At 43.2% G+C, this 27242-nt stretch overlaps 2 protein-coding genes across 2 annotated transcripts; one reads left to right on the top strand and one right to left on the bottom strand.

Annotated features, from left to right (window-relative positions):
- Nucleotides 1-7411: 7411 nt before the first annotated feature.
- Nucleotides 7412-7831, bottom strand: LOC136375171 (histone H2A-like). Its single transcript, XM_066340538.1, has one exon. The coding sequence runs from the start codon at nt 7829-7831 to the stop codon at nt 7412-7414; it is 420 nt and encodes a 139-aa protein (XP_066196635.1).
- Nucleotides 7832-11251: 3420 nt separating this feature from the next.
- PDCL3 (phosducin like 3) lies at nt 11252-18308 on the top strand. Its single transcript, XM_066313662.1, has 6 exons — nt 11252-11292; nt 12675-12804; nt 14620-14710; nt 15382-15525; nt 16381-16589; nt 17906-18308. The coding sequence occupies exons 1-6, from the start codon at nt 11287-11289 to the stop codon at nt 18046-18048; spliced, it is 723 nt and encodes a 240-aa protein (XP_066169759.1). The 5' UTR covers nt 11252-11286; the 3' UTR covers nt 18049-18308.
- The last annotated feature ends 8934 nt before the right edge of the window (nt 18309-27242 follow it).

Below are 27242 nucleotides of genomic sequence, written 5' to 3' on the forward strand. Positions count from 1 at the left end.
CTTTTGACTAGATAATATATTTCCCCATTATTTCAGAATAGGCATCCTGAACAACACTATACTAAAATCATCAGACATTTTAATGATTTATTTTGAGTAAGTAAGTGCTTGAGTGTGATAATTGACTAATCCAAAGCACTTTGAAAGAAGAGGAACAAGTCCTGTTGCTACATGCAGATGCTATTTGATCAGATGATGTATTTTTTTCAACCTTGCCTTACTGGCTATTATAAACCATAAATGAGGTACTTTTGAGAAATATTCTGAACATCTGCCCTTTTTTTCCTGAAATCCTACATTTGAAAATGTAGGTCCAGCTGATTGTGCTTGCACTGTATGGAGTGTTTTGGTACATGGAGACATTTTTCGGCAAAAAACTTTAAGTACTAAGCCATTACTTCCTTAGGAAGAAAAGAGCATAATAAAATTGAGGGTCTGGGGATACAAATGAGGCTGCAATTCCTGAACACAGCATTGATTCCCTCCTTTGTTATCCCTCCTCTTTGGCTACTATGGCATAGTACTCTTTTGGTTATGCTGGCAAAGCCGTGAACCAGATTTGGAGAAACCTTTGTCTTAAAAAGAAACCCTGAGATACCTTTGTTTTGCTGTTTTGTGGGATTTTGGGGGGGATATATTTTATCTGGATAAGTTCCCAGTTTGGGTTAACAGAAGTTTGGCTGGCAGTTAGAGGGAAGGGATGAGTTTGGCAATTGTTGACTGCATCTAAGGCAGAGTATTCAGTTTGGAGCCTCAGAATACAGGAGGCCATGGAAAAAGTGGAGAGGGTCTCCGTGGTGGTGAGAACTCTTATCACTTGTCCCTGAGGAGATGCAAGGGCAACTGGGCTGGTTCAGCCTGGAGGAGAGATGCCTCCAGGGGCATCCAATAGATCCTCCAGTGCACATGAGGGTCATCAAGGAGACAGCTGTTGTTCAGTGTGTTGTCAAATCCTGTAGGAAATTATTAGCTCTTGGAAAGGCTACCAAAGGGATGCTAGCTCCTCTGGCTTCTCAGGTATCTTGAACTAATTAGGATGTCCCTCTGGAAGGAACAACTAAGCCAAATACAAATGGTGGAGATGCACTCTGGCAATGCGAATAAATAAGAGATAATGATTACAAAAGCACTGCAATGGTACTTCTGGCTTGTTTTGTTTCAGAGGCCAAAGCTGAAAAGTATCAAATTTTGTTCAGTTCTACGTTGGTATTTGTACTGGTATTGGTTGGAATAGAGTTAATTGTCTTCATAGCAGCTTTTATGGTGCTGTGTTTTAGATCTGTGACCAAAACAGTGTTGACAACACAGGGATATTTTAGCTATTGCTGAGCAGGGCTTGCACATTCTCAAGACCTGTTTCCCACCCCATCAGTGACGTGGCTGGGGGTACACAAGCAGTTGGGAGGTGATACAGCCAGACAGCTGACACAACTGCTGAAGGGATAGCCCACACTATATGCCATCACGCTCTGCAATGAGAGTTGGGGAGGAGAAGGGGACAGACACACACATACACCTCTTCAGAGTGATGGTGTTTGTCTTCCCAAGTCACAGCTAGGTGTGATGGAGCCTGACTTTCCTGGAGATGGCTGAACACCTGCCTGCTGATGTAAAGCAGTGAATTAATTCCTTGTTCTGCTTTTCCTTACCTATTCAACCTATTCAACTGTCTTTATCTCAGCCCACAGCTTTGCTCACTTTTACCCTTTCAATTACCTCCCCATCCTGCTGGAAGAAGTAAACAAGATGGCTGAGGTTAAACTGAAGCAGTGCTGTACCATAGGCAACTCATGCTGTGCTCTCAGAATCAGTAAAGTCTTCCTTCACCCACAACATGTTTCAAGAATAACATCTATTTGGGCCTTGAAACTTAAATAAGGTTGATAAATAGGTGATAATTTGCAGGTGAGAACCTATCTTAGGTTCCTCAGTCATATATCTGTAGTAACTGTGGCTCTGTAAGAAGCACAGAAGAGCTCGTTCATTGCTCAGTGGAAATCTTTGCTCTCTGGAGCAATTCAAATGTCGCCTGTGAAACAGAGAAATTAATAATATAGAAATGCAAAGGTCATCTCTGGCCTGAAACTCTTTCTAAATATCCCACTGCAAAACTCACAGCAGAAATTCAGGAGTGCAGACACAGGGGAAAACAACAATCAGAAGCACAGAAATATTTTTGCAAGAAAAAGAGGTGAAAGCTCAGTTCCCACTGTCAGGCAGAGAGGAGGCAAATCAGAGTTTCAAGACAAGGTATACAAAGTATTGAGTGTGTTTAGAAGAGTAAAATGCTTATCCATCCTAGTCATAAAAAGCAACAAGGAAGGACACTTAATTACACTGAGAAGCAACATGTTCCAGTTGCAAAGGTGAAATTTTTTTGTAGCACTTAACTCCTGAAACCAGTTGCCACAGCTTAGAGCATGTGGTTAAGAACAGCTAGGTGGACTCTTGGAAAGGCAGGAATGTTTAAGAGTGCACAACTTCGTGCTGCCTATACTTGACTCAAAATTCACTTCAGGCTGACCTAGGACCTTAAAAGCCTGGCCTGCTGGAGCTGGGCAAGGCACTGCTTGGCAGAGTGCACAGCGAGGGACCTGGAAATGCACTCATCTGCAGGGGAGCAAATGCAGCCCGGCCTCACCACATGCTGCTCACCAAAGAGAGCACGAAGCACAAGAGGAAAACCTTCTTGGTGTTTTACTTCCCTCTCTCTGGTCCCTTCGTGATATTGTGCCTTGGACAGCCTCACTCCCTTCTCAGCTCCCACAGGGAAGAGCTCACTTACTAAATTTCCAGGAGGCAAGCTGGGAGGGATGGCAATGCTGCAGGACAGAGCCAGTGTTCAGAATGACCTTGCCAAAGATACATATGGAAAAAAAAAAAAAAAGAACACAACAAAAAAACGTACAGCTCACTGAGGATGAAAAGAAGTGATTGCACATAATCAATTGCAGCTTTGCAGCAAAGGGGATGGGTAACTGTAGATAGTCAAATATAGTGCTGAGGAGAACACAAAATACAATGTGGAATGAATAGGAAACTGTAGACACTGTTACATGGGAGGTGTTGCATTGCTGAATATAGGTAAGGCTTCATGTACAGAGCAATACAGGAGAAGAAAGGGGAAAAGCCAGCAAAGAGGAAAGGCAGAGAGTCAAGCAGTGATGCCAGGATATCTACTGGTTGCTTATGTGGAGATCACTCCTAAGACTTACTTACCTGCTCCAGACAACTCCTACATTGCAGTTGCCATCTCTCTACCTTATTAAACAGGGTAGAAACATATCTTTCGCTGGGTTGGACTGCATAAACTGTCTATTGCTCTGATAGATTTCTGCACTGAACAATTAGCAGGAGCTACTAAGTCTCCTGCAGTCATTTCTGGATCAACTTTTTCCAGTGTACAAAAGAAACAAAGAAACTCAAAACAACAAACAAACAAACAAAAAACAACAAAAAAACCCCAAACAAAAAAAAAGAGTAACTGATCCTACAGGAAGTTATGAATAATTTCCTAAAATTTTGACATTTCTCTGGTGCAAAGAACCTTGTACACCAAACACCATCTCCCTATTAGCCTTCAACCTGCTGAAAGATCAATAGAGGAAGTGTTAATGACAACATAAAGCAAAGGTGAAGGAAAAGTATTCTGGATATATTTATTACAAAGCTTCTGCACCCAGGGACTTCTACACAGCCATTCAACTAGTACCTGCTGGATTACAGCACTGAAAGATGCATACACATAAATACAGGCTTCTGGAGTACAGCTGTCTAAACATCAACCAGAAAAATACCTAAACATGGACTAGAACTTCCAGCAGAAAATGCAAAAACCGAGAACATGTGTGAACTGACCTCAGAGCACCCAGCGGCAATAATATGTGATCCATCCAAAAAGAAGCAAAATTCATGAGCCTCATTCAGCATAGCACCAAAGTCGTGTTTTCTCTCATGACCCTGGTGTGAACTGATGTGCCACAGCCATCTACCCTGCTGGGCAGCATGGCCTCTCCAGGAACCACACCAGAGACTCTGCTACATGAAAAAAAAAAAACCAAAAATAGCCTGCCTTTGCTTATCAGTAGTCTTACAGGACATATTTTTCTTCATTTTCACAGCTCTGTGTAGTCTGCATAGTTCCACAGACTATGTGTAATCTCAGATTATAACCCAAATTCACTACTTTGTGACTTTCAAAAGAGCGGCACTTGACTTCCAGGGGGACAACGGTGTTTAGGAATTGCAGTATCAGAACCTGTCAAAAGAGGGCAACGCCAGCATCAAATTTGGGATGTTCAAAGCAGAGGCACTGGGGGCCCTATCCCTCTCCACGGTGTGCTGGGGGGACTTGACCAGCTCGGGTAGTGAATGAATTCAGACCCTGTGCATCCCTTGTGCTCGCCAAGACAAGACTCTCTGAGGCCATAACTTGGGATGTATCCTCTCCTTACAGAGAAAGTGAAGGTGACAGAAGATATCAAGCTTATAAACACATAAATCTCAGTGCAGGGTGAAAAACAAGCACTCTGCACAACTGAAATATTCTGACAACAGTATCCAGTCCTCTAGACAGTTAAAAGAAGAAAAGTTTTTCCAGGCATCATTTCACCCCCAAGCTTCCATCTGCCCACCACTTCATTGAATTGTGGAGTACCATGTACACACATTCTCTAATGGATGTTATTGAAGACATCTATTTTCCTTGACACCCTGGTGCCATGGCATAACTGAGTTAGGAAAGTAACATCACATCAAGATAAATGTTTTGCAGCATTGGCAACAAGAGAGATGCCAGAGGAGCTGTATTTTGAATGGGTCTTTTTGCTGTGATTTGTAATTAGGTCACATACCAGCCTCAGCTACAGGTGACTGAGCTAAATTGAAACCTCTAGCATGAGACACGAGAACTAGTCATGTGCAAAAGTACCATGCAATTAATGTCCTGTGTCTTCAAAGTAAATGAGTACTTTGGTGATCAAGAGAACAAGCAAGATTATTTCTATTGTATTTTTAATTTGAAAAGGCTCTCCTATACTGTATTACATGAATGAAACTTTTATCACAACTTCATTAGAATGACATAGGGGTATGATTTCCATACTTACCAAACACTTTATTGAACAGGCACATACCTGTAGGTATAAAGCTAAGCAGCTTCACTACTAAGATGACACCTTTTATCTTCTCCCTATGTGGAAAAAGGGTAGAGTTGCTTAGCCTCAATATTTGGCTATGATAATCTGTGCATTTCTGTTAAAAATCAACCAGGATGCCTATTAATCAACCTGGCTACAACTCCAACTTTCCAAGGAAGCCAAGTGTTCATTGTCTTGATATTTGTCTGAACTCATTCCCAATGCCTATGTTAGAACAAATAATGACATGAATGACCATAATATATTGGCAATTGACGGAGAGACGGGAAGACCGATTCATGATCAGAATTCGATTTTACTGAGGTTTTCCAAGTCTTATATACCATTTCAGGGAGGTTTATAATTTCTACTACATTATTAGGTTAGATCATACAAGCAACTCATGCATTATACAACATCTTTATCATAGGAGGTTGATTGAATCTTTTCCCTCAAACAGGTTTTAATCCCATCTTCTCATAGGCTCAAAGTTCTGTTTGTCCTTGCCATGGCATCCTAGTCACCAGACCAGTTATGCTAATTAAGTCTGTCTTACTCTCAGACTTGTGTATTCCCACAATAATAGACCAGTAATATTTATCAAGAGTTTACCTTATAATCAGGTAAGAGACTTAATCCTCGAAAAAACTTGTCTTCTGATTACATGAATGCATCATTATTTATCAATGTAATTAGTGCTGCTCCAGTAAATGTTTAAGTACTCCTCAGCATCTGTTTTGCAAAACCAGATGCCAAAACCAAGTTCTGCATTTTTCCCCTCTCAGAGTGGCAACACCTCTAAGAAAAAAAAAAGGAAAAAACCAAACCAATCCACCCACAACAAGCCAACATTTCTGATTGTTCTACCCTCAGGTTTCTGAGGATCTATAATTTCACTGCTGATGTATTGTAAGGCAGCAGTGAAGTGCCATAGCTCTGTTTATTTCCTCTTCAGCTGCAGAACATTTGATCTGTTGGTGACCCCTTGCCAGGGCTGGTTCGAAGCTAAACAAGCTGCATTAACTTTTAACAAGTGTTGTGGAAGAAAGAATATGTCTAGAAAATATCAGTAGTGCTGTTGTGTAAATAATGGGACAGCAGGTATAAATGCAGAGCCAGAAGAGCCAGAAAGTATCCTGACACACCCCTTGCTTGACAAGCTTTATAGTGTAAACAAAAGAGTGTCACCCAGTTCTTCCTGCCACAAAGGGAATTATTCTTTGCTTTATTCTATTGTGCAATGATACCTCACACAAACTTTACATTTGCTTCCTGCTGACATTTACACTGCTCTTTCCTTCATGGTTTGAGGTCTCTCTCATTCTATTTTTACAGCACTTTCATCTCCATTGTCACATTTCACTGTTTCTCACCACTTCAGAACTATTTCTCTCAATGACAACTTCTGCACGACCTGTTCCTTCTCCCTGTTGCCCCAGCACAGGGCGTCCTGATACAGAGGAAAAAGGCAATGAATATGCTCTGAGGAAGAACATGCTATAAAGCAGATACCAGAACAAGTTTCCTTTGAGAGGACCTGTTGCTTTTTAATTACAGTCAAGGTAAGTTAAATGCCCCCAAAAATGGAAGAGGTTTTTTGATATAAAAATGACTATTAAAAAATTATGGCTCCATAGGAAAAAACCAACAGACTTTGGAGGGGAGAAGGGGGATAGACACCTTCTCAAGTTCTTGAGAGCTTTGTACAATGAAAAAACACTGAATTTGTCATCTATGTTTAGAGAGAAGACATGGCTCCACCAGTTCCTGCATGCTTTGTCATGAAAAGAGACTTAGTGCAATGATGGAGCAGTCTAAGGAGAAGATGCTCACTACAGTTTCATGAGCAATAAGGCTTTAAAAGACACAAGGTTACTAACATCTAAAACAGAGTTAAACAACCTCTGAGGCACTGAACTAACTGCACCATGAATCTGCACTAGATGGAAGAAAAGTCCACAAGAATAGCAGTGTGTGTCTTGGCTCCTCTCCCTGCTCCACAACACTTACCTGGAACACTTTCAAAAGTAAACATGTATTGGACTTTTAAAAGTTATTCAGGTGCTATGCTAGGCTGTTTTTTTAAAATTTTATTTTCTCTGTTCTTCCATCCATGAGAAAAAAGGAGACCAGTGTTACATTCTTTTACTTTATTACGCACTTTAAAAATGCCTTAGAATTAGCAGGAAAAACGCTTGACAAAGCAGTAAACATACATATTAGCAGTATTGAGTCCCATCATCCATAAGTGCACAGACCCAGAAGAGCAAGTTTCACTGGATACCATCATATTCTTGAGAAGAAGTAACATTTTTATAAGCTTTCCTCGGAAGGAGCTGAGGATGGATATTTGGCATAACCCCACCTTCGGGAATGATCACACAGGAAAAGAACTTGTTCAGCTCATCATCATTGCTCACAGCCAGCTGAATGTGCCTGGGCATGATCCTTGTCTTCTTGTTTTCACGTGCAGCATTCCCTGCCAGCTCCAGGACCTCTGCTGCCATGTACTCCATCACTGCAGCCAGGTAGATGGCAGCAGCACTCCCAATCCTATGAGCATACTTCCCTCTTCGGAGGAGTCTATAGATACGGCCCACAGGGAACTGCAGACCTGCCTTGACAGATTTCCTTTTCTTTGATGGACTTCCAGGGTTGCCAGCCACTGCTTTTTTCTTTCCATGTCCAGACATTCTGACAGGCAAGGAGACACAGAGGGCTGGAGGTCTTCAAAATACTTGGGTGCTTGGGCTACAGCTAATGGATAGCAAGAGGAGGAAACAGCAAGGTTAATTCTGCTCATCCACATCAAGGAGAAAGTTCATTCTTTTCTTGAGAAAAGAGCTCACCACACACCACAGTTCATCAGGAGCAGAGCTAAAATTTTAACTGTTATTGCCCTTTTACAGCCTGCCTTTTAGGAGAAGGATCTCACTACAAAACCTGTCAAGGGTTATTGAAGTTAGATATGAAGGGCTCAAAAGAAGAGAAGTTATCCCTTACTACTTAGAAAGCATTTAGGATTGAGGCACATTGGGTCTTCAGCAAGATTTCTTTCTAAGCACCACAAGGGTTACCTCAAAGCTAACTTGAGGCCTGTCTCTTCTTCCAAGAGCAATCTGCATTACAACTTCTTCTACTATTAAGTTACAACTTTCCTCCATTTTAAATCTAAAAATAGAAAAATTCTTGCAGTCCACAGCTTGCTATACCTAAAATACTCCAAGACATTTTCATATAGAGCTTTAAATTAATTCCCCAAATGGTATTCTCTGACTTCTATGAGAATACTACCAGAGGACTTCTGCAGCAGGAAAAGGATTAATTGATTTGGACAGTACAACGCAGACTGAAGAATAGGAATTACCATCTACTTCCTCATGATGAAGGGAATTCAGCAGAGCTTAACTTATAAGTTATAACTAGAGGAGCAAAGATACTCAAATAACATTTCTAGTCTATAAGTAAATAGGACAGTTAACTTCTAGCACAGCTGTTTGCAACATACAAGAACACCCATCACTACATTAATATATAGAGGTTTTACAGGGAGGTTTAACTATTTAAGAAAAATCTGAATAAGCTTTGAGAAAAAGGTGAAAAAAAAGTAAACATTAAAAACACCCCAGCCTAGAATCTAAGCAAACCAAGCCCTTACAACTCCTTATCCCTATTACTAGACAATAGTTTTTCTAAAGTACTCACAGGACAGTCATACCGTGCAATAGAGACAGCTAACTTACAAAACAAGATGAAGCCTTCAACCCCAAATCTTCCACAACACATTATAAGTGAAAAATACATCACATTACCTTCAAAAACTCTTTTTTTTTATCCTGGTCTGTGCCTTGCTGCAACCTGCACCCAACCACAGACAAGCTGCACAACACCACTACCTCAGGCCCAGAACTCTTTTATTAGCAACTTGTTCTTCTCAGCAGCAGGTCTCCTGGATAATTAATTAGTCATTTACACACGTGTTTCATCTTTCTTCACCTAATTCCTGATTTGGGGCAAAATGAAGAATACATTACAGCTGCTCAGAAACAAACTCGCTGGGGTGAGGGGGAAGAAGGCAGACTGTCTCCAAGGGCCAAGCCATAGCTACATTTCAGTCTCACTATGACACTGCCAGTTCTCACCCACCCTGGCTGGAGTATTTCTGTCTATACACTCAAAACAGTCCTCTCCTCCCTGCTGAAGCTTGATTTAAAAAGTACATAGGGAAAATGGGCTTTGTAAATATATTTTTAGTTGGGTGGGAGGGGGAAACTGTGTTTAGCTTTAGATGTGTCCTGGTCAGAGTAATGCTTGGTTCACATTGTGTCTGAGCCCCACCAAGTGATGTGATGGGGCTGCTTCTAAGATTTAGGCTTCTGCCCCCTCTTCTGGTAACTCTGTCCCAGACAGGGCTCAGGGTTTACTGTGATTTTACTGCTGATTGCTTAGCTAGTTCCTTAGTTCACCTGGGCAAAAATCTCACCTCAGGCAAAGGAATATTTTTGAGCACCCTTTGAAGAAATGAGTGCTCACTTCCTGCTCATGCTCTTTCTGTGTTTGTTTTCTGGCATTCAAAGCAGCTTCCAACCATCAATATTCAAGAGTAGTGGGTGTGAATGGTATTTCAGCCACAGAAGATGACTATTTAAACCAGAGGGTACTCCCAGAAGCCCATGCTCTGGTAAAATAGTCAGACAATAACGCTTTTCGTTCTGTCTGCCAGATACCAAATGTGTCTCACAGCACCTGTATTTGTGACAGTCACCCACTTTTCCTATAAGGATGAGCATTTAGTCTAAGCTGAGTGAGACTGAGTTTCCTGCCACCTCAGGGCATGGAATAACCAGTTTGGGGTACCCTCCGCACATCCAAACGCTCACCAGAAGGCCTGATGTCCTCTCAAAGCACAGTTGTCTGTTTCATCTAATTCAGACGCAGAAAAGGTGGCTGTGCCTTCCCTTCAGTAACCCAGACACAGCGCAGGGAAAAGGGCCAGCCCACTTCAGAATAAATGGCTGCTTATGGGATACCCATGATCTTGTGGAAGTGGGGTTTCTAAGTTTTTATTTCAGGCCCTTGCCAGAGATGAGACAGTCCTTCCTCCACATGCCCAATGACACTCTTAAGGCCTGCTGGCAGGTTCCTTAGGGCTCTTTTACGGGGACTGAGAACTAGGTGGGCATGCTGTCCATTGGGCTAGAGCATAAAAGGAGGGGGAGGGAGGCAGGAGCAGGTCTTGTTCTCTCCTCTATGTGTCTTTGAGAGGCAAGTTGAAAAGATCTGCTCAGTGCTTTGAGAGGGCAGGCCTAGGGGCCTGTTTGTATGGAATGGGGTGGGACCCCAAATGGATTTGGGTCACCACATTCAACACACTTCTCAGTGTTTTCTGAGTGATACTTTAACACAGACTCAAAACTGAAATAAACGTAACTATCAAGAGACAAATTTCTGGTAATATCAATTGGTTATGATTGGTTCACAACAATAGTACAAGCACAGCTGATTATGCCTAATAAGAATAGATAATATAGACTTGATTGCACTTTCGGTGTTGTTTTTTTTTGGGGGGGGGGGGGGAGGGGGCGTGTTTCTGGTGTTTTTTGGCTTGTTTGTTTGGTTTGGTTTGGGGGTTTTGGGGGTTTCTTTTTTTTTAACAGATCAGGTAAAGAAAATAGGAAGATAAACAGTGGAGAAATAAAGCAGAGTATGAAATGCAAACAGATCAAAAAAGGCTCAGAGAAATGGAAAGAAAAGTTACAGAGAATCACAGAAAAAGACTGGAAGGGACCACAGTGAGTCATCTGTCCCTGCTCAAGCACGGTAAGCCTACGTCAGGTTGGATGGGGCTTGGAGCCGGTTTACTGGAAGGTGTCCCCGCCCAGGGCGGGGGGATTTGCGATCTTTAGGGGGCTTTTCAACGCAAGCAGTTCCGTGACCGCTTCTCCCCGCCCGTGAGGGCCCGAGGCGGCCGGGACGGTCCATATTAGGCGTGCGGCAGCGGCGGAGCCGGTGTGCCCGCCCCGCCGGGAGCGCCGCCTCCTCCGGCCGCGCCGCGCACGCCGGGACCGGCCCTGCCCGGCCTCTGCCCGGCCCTGCCCAGCGCCGCCCAGCGCCGCCGCCCGGGCACTGCCCCGGGCCCGCCGCCGCCATGCAGGTGAGCACGCACCGCGTCCCCGCAGCCGGCCGTGTGCGGGAGCTGCTGCGAGGCGAGCCCGGCCGGGCCGAGGGCCGGGGCCGCGCCACAGCACCGGGCCGTCCTCCGCGGCCGAGCGCCCGGGGCAGGCGGGGCGGGAGCGGCCCGCCTTCGTGCCGCTCTCTCGGGGCGGCTGTGACTCGGCGGGGCTGTTCGGCGGCTCCACGGCTGGGTTTGTGGCAGTTCGTTGCGCTTTTTTTTTTTTTTTTTCTTTTTTTTTTCTTTTTTTTCTTTTTGCAATTGCGGTACTTCACTACTGTAGTGAGCGGGCGGGCGTTTCAGGCAGTGCATCAGTGTAATGACAGTAAACGCGGGGTCGAGGGCAAAGGTGACTGCGGTCAGAGACAGGGAAAAAACCAAAACCAAAACAACCCCCCTGGTGTTTGCTGAGCTACATTATTGTTATTCTTTATTTTCTTATTTTTCTTTTCCCTCTCCGCCCCCCCACCTGTCCCTTCCTGTCCCCGATAGTCCATAAGTGCTGGGGTTTAGTCTGAGAAGAGAGATGGTTTTATGGCTGTGAACAGACCTAGTGTAAGGTGTACTAATACAAGCTATAGCAAAACAGTAGGTATGTTCCCTTTCCAAAGTGGACCTAGGCCAAGATAGCAAGGAAGCACAATCAGCTTGTGGGTGCTTATCACTGAGAGTGCCTATATTTAAAAAAAAAAAAATTGCCTGCTAAATACGAAAATCTTGTACTGAGATTTTCAACAATATGCAGGGGTGTACTGGCGTTGTTTTGTAGGATTGTTGCTACTGTTTTACAGTAAAATCTCAGGAATAGCGTAGCTATCGATTTAGATCTGAATCCTTAGCAATGAGCTTGGCTGACAGATGGCTTGCTTTTCTCTAAGCACTTACATAGTCACTCTTACTTGAATCTAACAAGGAGACTTCCCATGTACTGAGAGCTAGGTCTGTAAGGTTGATGCCTGTGTGTGTCTTGTCACTAGTGCTTCTCGATGCAGTGACCATTGATTTGGTGGTCTGTCATGCTGAGGGCCTATAAGGATGCCCTCTGGCTAGCACGCTTCCCTGTCACCCAGCTAATACCCTCTCCTTACCTTGCACTCTGTGAGAGGTGCAGCAGTGGTTACAATGCTTCAAACTTTGGTTCCCAACCAAGTCCTCATGTATATGCTGTCAGTGGGATGGAATAAAACAAAGTCAGTCTTCAGGGTACTGCAGGTCTGGGGCTGCAAAGAAGCATCAGTCAGGAGGATTTGCACTGTGACTTTCTGGCACCATCCATCCAGTTACCAGTTTAGCAGCTGTGTTAAGTTTTGGAAGTGATAAAGTTCACCTTGAAGAAATATCATCTATTTATTGTTCTCTTCTAGGATCCAAATAAAGACACAGAGTGGAATGATATTCTGCGCAAGAAAGGTATCCTTCCTCCGAAGGAAAACCTGGAGGAACAGGAACGGGCAAAGGAAGAGGAGCAGTTTGCTATCCTTCAGAAATCTCTGGGTGAGTGACCAGCCAACTGAGGCAGCAGCAGAACAAGCCTTGGAATGGCTCCTGGAGGAAGCTTTTTCAAAGAAATAGCCAGCAGCAGTGTTTATATGTCTGTTAAGCAATGTGTCATTTTCCAGGTCTTTATTAGGGATACGAAAGCTTCATCTGTTCAGGCTGATCAGGTGTTAATGGTATCAAACAAAAACATTCCTGAACACGTGGATTCTTCCAGCACTGGAAGGCTTTGTTCTTTGTGTCAGCTGTGTATTTTTATGGAATTAAGTGTTTGAAAACTGAAATAAGAACAGGGGAAAGGGAGTCTGCCAGGTGAATGTGCATGTCTGTGCTGTAGCTGCTAAACTTGAAAGCTTGTGCAGGTAGCTGGGTGCTAGTCTAGGCAGCCGTCAGATCGGAGGCCTTTTCCATCATATTCTTTCCATCCGTATATGTAAAGCATATAACACTTCCTAAAAATCCAGTAGGAATAATAATTGTAAGGGCATCCGTGGACAGCAGGGACAAAGAACTCTGCAGACCTGTGATATTCTAGAAACACGTGGTTTTATTGGAAGGGTCATGGGTAAAGAGGGCCTGCTTTCGGCCACCAGCCTCAGCTGAAAGGGAAGCCCTTAAAGAGAAAGGGGGAGAGAGAGAGAGAGAGGGGGTATTGAGGTAAGGGAGGTAGGAAGAGTGCCGGGTCAGGGCGAGAGGAGAGAGGGAGGTAGGAGAAACAGAGGGAGAGAGCGGGCAAGAAAAGGGGCAAAGAGGCAAGAGAGGAAGAGGAGTAAGAGAGCGAGGATCTTGTCACAACACATTAAATCTCCTTTTGTGTTGAATATTCTAATTTGCAGTGACCAACCGGTGCAAGATACAAAACCTACAAACTTTGCATGCAACCTATGAGAACTATGAAATTACCATATCATCCTATATTATAAACTCTAAAGAATACTCATCTACTTTTTCCTTGATGCCTTGCTAGGGTGGAGACAGACTCGGACTGCATTCTTGGGTCCTTTTGTTTTCCGTCCTTCAACCTATCTCCAGTTAATCACCGTCTTCCTGTCTGCCATGCCTACATCTCAAAGCTGGCTTTCATTTCTATTTCACTCACAGATTTTACATCTACAGTATTTCTTACCAGACAATCATATCCATAAGCCCTTCCTGTCCTGTCTTTCCCAACAAATAACAACAGATTGAGAAAGCTGGGGCTGCTCAGCCTGGAGAGGAGAAGGCTTGGGGGAGAGCTATAGCACCTTCCAGTGCCAAAGGGACTGACAGAAGAGCTGGGGAGGGACTTTTTAGAATCATAGAATAGAGCCATAGAATATCTTGAGAGTTGGAAGGGACCCACAAGGATCACTGAAGTTCCAACTTCTAAGGGCAATTCCAACTTTGAGACTATGTAGCGATAGATAAGACAAGGGGAGATGGTTTTAAGGTGAAGGAGAGTAGTCTTAGGTTAGATATTAAGAAGAAATTCTTTGCTATGAGGGTTGTGTAGCACTGGAACAGGTTGCCCAGAGAAGTTGTGGATGTCCCATTGCTGGAAGTGTTCAAGGCCAGATTTCATGGGCCTTTGAGCAACCTGGTCTAGTGGAAGGTGGCCCTGCCCTTGGCAGGAAGGGATGGAACTGGATAATCTTTAAGGTCCCTTTAAACCGAAGCCATTCTATTATTCTAATATAATATTTTTTAAAAATCCATCCCATCCTTCCTATTAATCTGTCTTTAGAGTAAATACATTCTGTTGGACTGATAAAAGTTGCTGAGGTTTAATCCTGGAATGAGGTTTTTGCTGATTTAATGTTTCTTCCATTCTAGTGAAAACTTACGAGGACATGACTCTGGAAGAGCTAGAAGAGAATGAAGATGAATTTAATGAGGAAGATGAGAGAGCTATTGAAATGTACAGGTCAGAGCACCTTGCAGAATTTGGCTTTAATGATAATTGGAGGGTCTTTCTTTTATCTGCTTTTAGATATTGTTAAAGAGAAAGGATGTTTTTAAGATGATGGAAAAAAGGGGTTGTGTTTCTGCTCTCTTGGGGAGCTTCTAAGTGTCTTTAAAAAGGATAACGATGTTTGAATTCAGTATCCTTTATCTACAACCTAGCTTTGCAGAGATAATGTGCACCTGCTGAGTGTATGGCTGGGGATCCTGAGACCTTTGAAAATCACCTCCAGTATTTCCTAATTTTTGTGTGAATGAGATTGAGGTGCTGCAGATTTGCATAATTAGTGTTGGTTTCCCTCTATCTTGCAACCTTTTTCATGGCTTTTGCCATTTAGTTTGGTAGTGTATTATCCACAGAAGAAATGTCTGGTGAGGCCAGAAATGAGGAAAAAAAGCATTTCATGAAACAGCTGTACTTCTTGCATGTTTTTGGTGGCTTTAGCCTATGATGTATTTGCTATGTAGCAAATGCAAGAGCATCTACTGTGTCATTTTACTTTTACTGCTCTGGGGTTAGAAGACGTTTGTAGTTTGTCTCTGAAGTCTGGGTTTTAACCAGCTCCTTAAGTGATGTTCTGTCAAAAAAGTGCATCTATTCACAAGATGTTTTTTTCATTCCTGGCTATTCAGGCAGCAAAGGTTAGCAGAAATGAAGGCAGCTCAAATGAAGAATAAATTCGGGGAAGTTCTGGAGATTTCAGGAAAAGATTATGTTCAAGAGGTTACAAAAGCTGGAAAAGGCATATGGGTAGTCTTACACCTCTACAAACAAGGGTAAGAATCTGTTTTTAACCATTAAACCTTGCACTGTCGATAGCTGAAAATGCTTCAAGGTAAATGTGTAGTTGTGGAGCTAAGGACTGATTCTGGAGTTCTAAGAAATAAAAACGAATAAGTAATTTCAATACTGTTGGGTCAAGACTGCTGAACTTCATTCTAGAATGATGTTACCATGAAGTGGCTTTTTTATACATCTATACAACGCAGCAAGATATGTGCACTATACAGCATCCACAGAGTTAGCTGCTGTCACTGAAATATCCAAGCTTTGGAGATTATTCTGCAAGGGGTTTAAATGCAAGGGGCTGTGAGTAGGAAGAAGCAGTGTGTATTTAGCTTGATTTGTAGTAGTATACAAATAGAGTGAGCAAGGTTTCCAGTCCCGTCACCATGATAGAAAACCTTCTCAAAAAGGTCTGCTATGTTGCTAGAATTTTTTTGGAAGGGTTATAAATATTTGCTGTTGTTCTTTGTCTCTAATTGCCTCACAGGTGTTGATCATCATTTGCATACCTTCTTCCAGGAGCGGCTTTGCTTTTTATTTTGCTCTTGCTCATGCAATTTCTAAGGATCTTAAATTCATAAATCAGTTTTCCTGAATATAAAGGAGATAGAGGGGAAGATTGCATTACTGGTGTATTAAGACAAAAATCCCACCACACACCAAAATCTCCAGTGGTGATGATCTCCTTTGAGTGCTGGAATACTGGACAGCAAAAGTATTCAGAAGTTGCTTCTGGTACTTTTGTCTTTCCGGAAAGTAATCCATCTGATATTTCTGACCTTTCTTCTGCAGCCATTTACTTTTTAAATTGTCTCTTGTTTTTTCCTTATGTGTGTCTGTTGCAGAATTCCACTCTGTGCCTTAATAAATCAACATATGAGCGGGCTTGCAAAGAAGTTCAGAGATGTGAAATTCATCAAAGCGATCTCCACCACCTGCATTCCCAACTACCCCGACAAGAACCTGCCCACAATATTTGTGTACCTGGAAGGAGACATCAAAGCTCAGTTCATTGGGCCTTTGGTGTTTGGTGGCATGAACTTGACCAGGGATGGTGAGTGTCTGTATCTCTGCCCTTCCAAAGGAAAAGTGAAATTCTTTTGCTGGGAATGAGAGAAATGAGGCTTAGGAGGAGATGGGAGGTACTGAAACTGATATTAGATTTTTTTTCACCACTATGGCTCAATCACATGGCTATCTTGTAAAAGCAGTGATAGGCCAGCGTCTAGTTATTTGTCTTGTGTATGCAAGTATTTATGCCCTGTGTTTATGAAACAAATTTTGCTGGATGTATTAAAAGGTAAACAGTACCCATGCATGTTCTTAGGGTATTTTGGACATGAAAGACTGCTGTTAACTGCAGTGACATGATAATCTGTGTACTTGTTTACTGGATTGTAGGGCTCCTTGTTTCCGTTTTAACATGGTGGCATATGTTTGTCTGTTGTCCCTGACTGAGTCAGCTTAATTCAGTCATCACAGAAGGCTGTGTACTGAAATTTCTGCACTTTTTGTTTGTATCTTCCTTCCTTCTCCCCTAAGGACACGTGCCTTCCACTGGAGATTAAAGAAAGTGTGAGGTTGTGTTCATTATTCTGTAACATCTGAAAGAAATTAGATTTGATGATAGAGTTGTCAGCAGGAGTAGGAGAAAGGTTTCAACTGAATGTGTTGTATTGACTTTCTACCACTTCTGGGAAGCAATCCAGTTCAGTTCAGGCCTACTGCTGATGGTGAAGTCTATTTACTGTCTTAAGAAACTAATATTTAGTGTGTGATGTAGAGGCAAAGGGGTAAATTCTATTTACAAGGTACATCCCTGGAAACTACCTATAATTCAGATGTGTAAATGAATTTTCCACAATTTTTTGCCCTTTATTAAATTTATTTCCTACCTCTTCTACTTGTGATGAGCTCAGTATATGATGGGAACAGCTGCAATATATGAGCAGTATTCCTTCACTGGCAATAGATGTGCAAACATGTCTTCTGCCCTTACATGGTTAGAAGGAGGTAGAATTCACTTTCACTGGGAGAGTTACCTCTAAAGCTCCTCCTCTGTGTCCATCACCTCCTTTGCTCTCTTGGTTGCAAGGTGAGCCAGGGTGGCACTGGGGATGTCCCTGGTGAGTGCAGAGCAGCACCCTGACCTTTGTGCCCTGGGCTGAGACCTGTGCCAGCACTAGGGACTGGGAAAGGAGGGCTTGGCTGGAGCAGGTGTGGTAAATGGCTTCAATCTGGGTAGGGAAGAGGGAGGAGGGGCCCTGCTCTGTGGTGGTGGTAGGATAAAGGAAGTCAGGTGGGGAGCTAAGGGTGGGCTTTCTCCAGTTTGCTCCCCTACATTCATGACTCTTGTTTTGCATGACACAGAATTGGAGTGGAAGATTTCTGAGTCGGGTGCCATCAAGACAGACCTTGAAGAGAACCCCAGGAAACAGATCCAGGACCAGCTCATGTCCTCAATCAGGGCTTGTGTCCCAGCCAGAGGGGAGAGTGACTCAGAGGATGACTAATTCCTGCGACTGTGTCTGGACTGATGCAGTGCACTTGCAGCCAGTGTTCCCACCTCAAGCACTGGAGACACTCCTCAAGGCCTTGCTGAGCCCCAGAAGGGTAGCCTTTCAAGACATCCATTCTAGAAACCTCTAGAAACAAAAAACACTTCTGTTTTTTTAAAAATTGCAGCTTCACTTAAGATGCTGAAAGACATTTTGTATAGCAAAGCCTGAGTAAATCTTACTCCAAAGTTTTAAAATATAGACATGAGTAGAAACAGGTCTCTTGTTATTATTTTCGTAGTAAATCGCTAGTTCTAAAAAAAAAAAAAAAAATTGAAACATGAAGTGGTCTTAAGTGCACTGTTTTTAACAAGCCTAAATTGTACAAATCAAATCTAAATAGCTGGTCTTAAATAATTGCTTGTGGCACTTGAATGGGCCATCTCTTAGCCCACCGTGCTCATACCTCTGGCAGCCTGGACTTCACAGAGGGCTGGGGGAGGGTACCCACGATGCTTCTGAAGGTGGTATGTGGTCCTCTGCAGAGATGTGCTGGCACCAGAGGGACAAAATGAGGCTATGAGCTGGGATTCCAGGCATCTTGAGAGAGACCTTGGAGATAGCCAACTTCTCCTAGGGCCTACTGTGTCCAGAATTCCACTTTTGAGTTAGCAGCCCTATTCTGCCTTTCACCAGGGCTGAACTTCCTGCACCATCTTGCCTGCTAATTGCATAATAAAATTCCAGATGGTGGTGCTCAAGTGTGAAACTGCTGATTTCTTCAACCACATCAGAAGTCAGGTGTTCCTACAGTAATGCCATTGCCAAATGGGAGGGAAGATGATGTTTGAGGAACTGACATCTTGATATATTAAAGACTTCCATTTTCCAGCTACAGTAATAATAACTGAAGCCTTAGAAGAGCATAAATATCACCTAGATCTGGTGACACTTGGAGCTGCTTCATTGTTCTGAGTTGGATTTAATGTCCACCTACACTTTCATTTGGTCTACACTCAGGCTAACAATCTCCAAGAGCTTTTGCTAATGAGGCTGCCCCAAAGACATTTTGTTACATTGCTGATGGATTCTGTGGGTGGATGGTACAGAATGCAATACTCAATAAGCAGTGATATTTAAAAAAAATTACTAGTTAGTAGTGACTTTCAAGCATGATTGCTGCACTCTGAGAAAAATCAGTGCATTGTCCAAAGAACGATTTACTCTTCCTTCAGGTGAGGTTGTAAGATTCTGATGGAGAGCTTCCTCTTTGAGATGTGAGTGGTGATTTGAGACTCACTTCTCTTACGTGTTTTTGGCAGAGTAGCTAAAATATTAAACTTGTGCACTTGAGCCAAGTGCAGCACAATAGAAGCTGATAAATCCTGAATAGTATTACATTGCATCACTCTCATGACACAGGACTGTCCCAAATGCTATCAGACTTGATGCTTCACTGTGCTCACCTACGACTTTGTACAGTCTAGGAAGAGGGCAACTCTTCCTCCCTGTAGAAGCCTACACTGCGTATTTTGCTTATCTTTTGTTTGTTCACATTGAATTGTGCTTTTGGCTGACCTCTGATCACATGGACTGCAATCCTTTTGGAGGAAACTAGAGAAGCTAGGGGTGAATAAAAAGGAGAGGTGGGACTTCAGACTGTTTACTTCACAGTCTTTTCTTCCAGCAGGGTCTTAAACCATAGTTGCCTTCGCATTTTTTGCGTGGTCTACTGGGGTTTGTGAGCTCTTGGACCACTGAGAGGACTGAGGTCCTGAGGAGCACCAGGGCTGCATATGGGTTGTCCCAGGCTGTGTAGCTGTGGGCAGCCAGATATCTTGTGCCTGGGAATAACTGTGGCAGCCCCAGGTAATAGTTTTGTCTTTGCTCAAAAAGAAGCCAATGTGGTCTGCCTGGAGATAAACACAGGAGACAACTCTACCTAGAAGAGGGGGACAGTGCCTGCTCCCTGCTGTAAGGCCTACAGCAGGGGCTGCCTTGCAGCTTCATAGGCAGCTGTTTTTTGGAACAGCAATTCAGGAGAAATGGAGACATTTTGACCTCCATCTTTTATCCTTAACTGCTTAATCTGCTGAAATATTGGGGGTTGCCACTGGAGGATACCATGCTGAAAGGGGCAGATGTGAGAATCATCACAAACCAGAAGAGCCTGAACATCATGCCCAGCTGCTGAGACCCACATGGAGCATCAGTCCAAATGCTATCTATGCTTCTCACTCTTTGGCTAGGTGTGAAAACAGCTTTTTATAACATTATTATTTTTCCTGCCAATCATTGCCGTGCTCAAGGCCTTTTGTAGAAATTAGGTCTCTGCAGGAAACAGATAATGAGGGCTGTTTAACCTTTTGGCAGAGCAGGAGCTGTGGAAGCACAGCTAAGGGAATGAGCTTTAGCTTAAAAGGAAGCTGGCTGCTAAATAGCAAACCAAAACAGCCAATTAATACACATTGCAGAAAGGAGCAATATAATGGGAAAAAATAACTGGAGAGCATGAGCTCTCATTTGCCAAGGCTTGGGGCACTGTTGCTAAATGCACTATCAATATTTTTGCAGCCTGTCAACAGTTAGTGTCAGATCAGTGCTCACTTTTCATCGGCGTGAGAAGGGTCTTTCTGTCAGCCGTCATGGGAGAAATCAGAGGCAGTGATCCTGTAAACAGTGCTGAGGCTGGTGTGAGTTACTGGCCAGCATACTGCTGTGAGAGCATCCCTGACTCATCCCACGCTGCAGCCGTGCCTGTGGGAGGGGGAGAAGTAACCCTGGGCCAGAGATGGGGGCAGATCGTTTGCCATTAGTGGACAGTCACTCTGGAGCTTTCTGTGTGAAATATGAGTGCACCACTAGTAATAAAAGGAGTTCTCTTCATGGTGCAGGTCTGAGGTCTGCTGCTTAGCCAGGCCATGTGAGTGGTTGCATTAGGTTCATGGCAGGCCACCCTGATCTGGATAGTTACCATTCTGTTTTTTTTACCTCCCCAAATCTTTTATTCACAATATGGACTCACCAAATCTGCAGGGCAGTGTTTTACATCGATTTCACATGCAGAGGGAGAGCCAGGTGTTGTGCAAGCAGGGAAAAGCCATGGTACCTGCCAGTTCTCCAGGTACTGAATCCAGCCAGGTCCCGCAGTCAGGGACCTGCACATAGGTAGGAGCAGGACTGTGGCTGCAGAAGGTGAAATGAAGGAGGGTTCTTTGAACAGGCTGTCCTGTACCTGTTTTGGCCAAGTCCTACTTTTCCAGGGCTCAACTCAGCCTCTCCTGCTTCCTCCTTATGGCTGTCCTATCACCTTCTATCCCAAATATGCTCAGGTGGATATTTGTTTGGCCTTGTTGCTGAGAGTAATTTAACTTAGGTGAGATGACTCACTATGAGAAAGCTGGGTGTGTGTATCCATCTCTGCTGGATCAGTGCACAGGATGGGCACTGATGCTAAGCTTAGCCTGATGTCTGGACACTAGTATTTGTCTTCATAGAGTTCACGAAGAAAGTTGATCTGATCTACAGTGATTCTTATGAAAGTTTAGGTGTATACTTTTTATTCCTATTTTAAAAACTCAAGATTAGAATAATTTGTCTTTATGCTCTGGAAATCTGGGGAGGTTAATCTACTTCACAGGCAATGAGAAAGGAAACGTCTAACAGAAACGTCAGTAACTCGGTTTGGAGTAACTCTTCTTTTGCAAAGGGGTAAAATCCCTCACTGTTATATGAACATTTTGCTGCATATTTTTTGGGATTGGATCATGTCTAAAGAAACTTTACTCTCACTGAGATCAAAGGAGAATGCTCCCCTCCCGTTGCTAAAACTAACATATTCCCTGTCAATTGTTAGGAAGGCAGTTGAACTCATTCCTCATTTCTTATTACAGCACATTATAAATCACTCCTCATTTCAATCTCATTTAGTTAATTCAGTCATCAAAGGGTTGTAGGAGGCATAAAGTATTTTATTGATGTATTTAGCTCTTCACAGAATTAAAAAGAAGCATTGAACTTCTTAGGTCTCTTTAATTGCAGATGGCTCTTGTGATGCAGGAAAAAGTTTCATTCCCTCCAGTAGAAGGCAGAACCATTAAAAAATGAAAACCAAGCAGCAAGAGACTCTCAGCAAGAGACTTTCCCCAGGCTTCTGTGGGAGACTGATGAACAATATGACTTGTTTTCATATACCATGCTAGAAATTTCATCCCTTGACAACATGCCAAATTTTTCAGGACTTCATCTTATTAATTTGAAGTTACAGAGCTGTCTGAGGAAAACTGAGGTCTTATAAAAATGTCAGGAAAAATATCAAGTAATTCTGAAGTTGTTTCTGTTTAACACTTCAAATGTTAAATAAGGAAGAAACGATGTGATCTAAGGCAGAACAGTCCATATAAAAGTTATTAATGGGCAATGAGATGTATGTAATTATGTGTATTTGTAAGCCCCTGCTGCAATATGTCTCTATAAAAAGTCATTCCAGTATTCCATCAGACAAAGCTGATTGTTTTAAAGGCAAAAGTTACAGCATTTGCTAGTGAGAGCAAATCTTGAATTTTCAGCCAGCCATTGCCTACCCCCACAGATCATCCTGATCCCCCTCCCCTCAATATCCATGGGAATATTTTAATTTACAAGGAGGGAAGCAAAGAGGTACTGAACTCCTTCTTGCATGACTGCAGCTTATCCTTCCATGAAGTAGTACAGACCGTTTGAGGGTGTTGGGAATCTTCATTAATTATCTGTCCATATGCAGATGATTTCTGTTAGGCTGAAAGTAGGGATATCCTGGATCCTCCAAGCTCACCATCACTTCCTGTTGGCCTCAGATGATTACAAGAGATATTGTGAGGGCTGCCTCCATGTCAGAAAAGCCCAGTAACAGACACTTGCAAAGATCTGCCACAACATTTAGGCATCGACTACAGTGTTTAACAAGAAAGTGCTGGTGATAAAAGGGTGCAAAGTTTTGTGGGATGTAGCAAAACCAGGAGAATATGCAAAATGTGGAGTTGGTTTCCTGTCTGGTAAGCGTCCCCAAACTTCTCCAGCTGAGGTGCATTCACTCTGATTATGTCTATCTAGAAAATTTAATAGTCCTGAGGAATGGGATGTGAACCAGATTTTGTGGGGTGAACCAAGTCCAGATTAGAGGTCTCCTTCTGGAAGAGCTTGAAGAAGTCTTTTTCTTGTCTTCCTTCTCCCCCTGAGACAAAACTGAAGGTGAGAGCCCTTAAGGCACTGGAAGAGATGTAGGGCAAGAGTCAGGATAAAACTAGCACAGGGGGGAAGCTTAAAAGAGGAGATTGACCATTTCCAGAGAAGAAGGGTAAAGGTGAAGAAGATAATAAAAATTTTAGAGGTTGCATTATGATGAAAATTCAGGATATTTGGTGTTGAGGTAGACTGAGAGAAGCACTGTTCTCAAAAGATGGACTTTGTGTATGCAGCTTCTTCAGTGTATAGGAATAAAAAGGTAAAAATGCACACTGATCCACAGAGAAATGTTGGGGGGAGCAAGTGAGCACCACTAAGAGCAGAAGTCAGGCAGGTTTTCAATAAATAAAATCGATCGGTAAAAAAAAATCATGTGCAATTCAAGCCAGGAGAAGAGATCACTGTATTATTTGGCTGCTAATAAGCTGTCTTTAGCATAAGCTCAGGAAAAGCTATGAATCTTTCAGGTGAGAGGCACTGTTTATAGACAGTTTTACAAGACACAAGACAGTTTTAGTAAGCACTAGTGGCATCATGGCATCTGGCACATCTTATAGATCCAGCCCAGTGGGTAATACAGGTTTTCTCTCTACATTATGTTGTCAAATGGCATTTTCAGTTTAAAAACACTACTACAGTGTCATTTTCAAAGTTAGCTGCTGCCTTATGCATTTGTGTTGTATTATAAAAGAGATACCAGTTTCATTTTAAATACAGCTGAGTAACAATCTCATCGCTGGCTTGTCAGTAGCAGTCCCATGTTGAATGTAGCTAGAAAAGGGAGAAGGAGAAAAAAACATCTCTTTGTCCTTTTACTGATGAGTAGCTGACACTTCAGGCTTTAAAACCTCAGGCATCTCCTGGTGACAAAATGGTAACCAAGGGTTTTGGTGGCCTCTCTGCAAAACACACAAACCCCGTCCTCTTCCTCTCCTTGTGGTAGGATAACCAGTGAGCACATGGACATCCTCCCAGCTAAAATACTGGCGTGCTTCTGTCACTCTGGGCTTCAATCAGGGGACAATCTCTTTCATCAAAGCCACACCAGCTGTAACCATCACTCAAATCTGTGTAAAACACTTGGTATTTCCTTACAGAGTTATCCAAGAAACTGGACGCTGGGTTGTGCATCATGTACCTTTTTCTGAAATGCAGATAGTGCCCTGGAGATTCAGGTGCTCAGCTTGATACAGGCAGGAGGAAAGTGGGAGTTTTTTGCAGTCTCAACTTTCCTCCATAGAGGTCCCCTCAAAAGGCCCAAGCAGTTTCCCCTGGTACAAAGGACCCCTTGGAACGGGCCATCTCCATGCAGTGACAGAGGAGTTGCATTGTCCCCATCCAGTGTTGGTGCATTTCCCTCCATTACCCCAGCAAAAGGGGAGCATATGAAAACCAGAGTGAGGGAGAATGGGACCCTGGCTGAGACCAGGCAGCTGCTGGGGTACTCAGGTCCACGAGCATCCAGGGAATGCTTGGAGTCACTGGCTCATCCTTCAGCTTTGCTGGCAGGGAGACAAAAACTTACCTGGAGCAGATCTTCTCACATGAAGATGATTAAAAGACTGTGGATAGCAACATAGTGTGGAAATCCTGAGTATGATGGGGGACCTGATCTGTCACATAGCTCTGCAGAGGGACTCCCAGGCTACTGTGTTATACATTGCTCTGTGTTTAGGGAGGACATACTAATGGATGAGGCATGGAAATGGGATTGGGTTCTCCTGTTGTAGCTGTGGCAGTTCTCACTACATAAAAAAACCAGCTTCTCTGGGTCTCATATTCCTCACCAGGAGGATGTTACTCTTTACATATATTGGTATTTCAAGTTTTTCTGTAATTTATATCTGTAGTGAGCTATGAAGCACTGTGTGAGAGCAATTGCTAGAGTACTCGTTGATTCATCTGTTTGTCCATCTGTGCCAGGTTTTCTTGCACAGGAGTTCTCTACTGTTGCTGTACTTACTGTGAGTCTGCATGGTTTCCAGCACAGGCAGATAGTCTGTGAATAAATGCTGCTATTCCGCTTGTTAGAACACAAAAACTTCTGTACAACTTTGTCAGTCCTGGTTTTCCATTTTATTGATTTCATTGCAATACAGCTGGCTTTCTCCGTTAAATATACTTAATGAAGGCCCTGGCCAGACAAAAAGGAAAATGTGCTAGCCCAGAAAGCAGTTCAGATCTTGTTTTCATTTATTGATGACTGAAACAGCTGATGCTGTCTAGGGATACTTCTCCATTCAAGGGCTTGAACTCTGCTGAAGTTTTCATGAGAGGCAAGAAGGGTGCACAAGTTCTGCAGTATCCTCTCACAAGCATGCCAGCCACTAAGTAAATGCAATTGTGCACAAGATGGCAGTGTTCTCCACGAAAAGGACCTTTCCTTCCTTGCTAAAGTCTGCGTACTTTGAGGCATAATTGGGCTTCAGTAAAATCCCAATGGCAGTACTTGAGGTGTTCGGTTCTACTCTGTGAATACAGAGAGATATGCATGACATTTGTGTGTTCAAATGTGTTTTAATGCAGACATGTATAAACTTGTCCCACAGATTTCTAACTGCTCCAGTGAGTGCACCTGACAGCAGCTTGTTTTTTCTGCATTCTGGCCTATTAGTGAACTTAAACCTAGTATCTAGATGATTGACTTTGTAAGACTGTTCTTTGGGAAGAATAAATCTGCACCATGTTGGTCACAATAACTGACTGTAAACACTTCTGATTCACCGATCACCACAGATCCAGGCATCTTGTCTACAAGGACATCACATCTAATCTGTTTCCAGCAAGAACCTGGATCCAAATCCTGAAGACTGAGGTGTGACCTTAACCTGTCTGTAGCAAGGCAGGAGCATCCCAGTCTATGAGACACATGAAAGTCTTCACAGGACTGCAAGTTCCTTGTCACTGCTCCTGTCTGAAGTAAGATCATTTCCATGCCCTTCTCTATCATCTGCACTATCATCTGTATCATCTACACTCCTCTGGAGAAACACCTGGATAAATAGATTACTTTCAGTGCATGAGCTGTGTGGATTATGCATTAGGACTCACATGATTTACAGAGTAGAGAGCACCATGGACCAGGAGTGGACACCTGTAGTCTGAGGAAGCCATCTTGAGCTAAGAGTCTGAGGGCTAGTGGTGTTAAGAAAGATCCAGAAACTTAAAAACAAACAAAAAGTTGTATTGAATAATAGTTTTGATTGTAAAGAATATTCATAAATAGCAATCCAAATCGACCAGGCAAATATGTATGGGTCCCTTCAGGGACCTTTGATTTACTGATCAGTCTCAGAAGAGTTCTGGCTTGGCATTGCAGGTACCAATTGGGGTGGGGACACACCCTGGCAGGAGGCATGAGAACACCTTCCCTGTGCCCGCGGACATCGGCCCCATCAGCAGCAGCACCACGGAGCAGCAGCGCTCTCAGTCTCCAGAGAGCTGAGCGAGGATGCTGCCCACTGCAGCTGCCTCTGCCACTGCAGCTCTGCTCCCTGGGGGAGCTGCATGGAGTCACTGGAGAGGACTTTGCAGGAGAGCAGCAGAATCTGCCATCTCCTCCAGCAAAAACTAATTTCTAGACTCGGGGAAGGCACATCAAGGTGCAGTCCTGTGCATTGCTCAGTAACTGAGAGTTAAGCACCCTCCATCTGAATGAACAGCGGTGCATAATTGTTTGAGGAACTTTTCTGTGTCTTTCCCTCATGAGCAGAACTGGAGTGATTTTAGCCCTAATGTGGTACCTTTTATAACATTTTTGTCCCAACTCTCTGATACAGGTGGTGATTCAGCTTCTCTTCATGGATTCACTTTCCTCTGATCTTTCTGAAGACACATTTTTTCATAACAGTATTGCTTTGAAACTTTGTTTACAGGTGAAGTCAAACCCTATTTTTAATGGCTAAAAGCCATCAGTTATGATGATGGGGGCAGAAATAAAAGCTAGACAGTTTAGACATGGGACTGGACTCTGGCTGGGCACACCA

Source organism: Sylvia atricapilla, chromosome 2 (genome assembly GCF_009819655.1).
Source record: "Sylvia atricapilla isolate bSylAtr1 chromosome 2, bSylAtr1.pri, whole genome shotgun sequence".
Lineage (NCBI taxonomy): Eukaryota > Metazoa > Chordata > Aves > Passeriformes > Sylviidae > Sylvia > Sylvia atricapilla.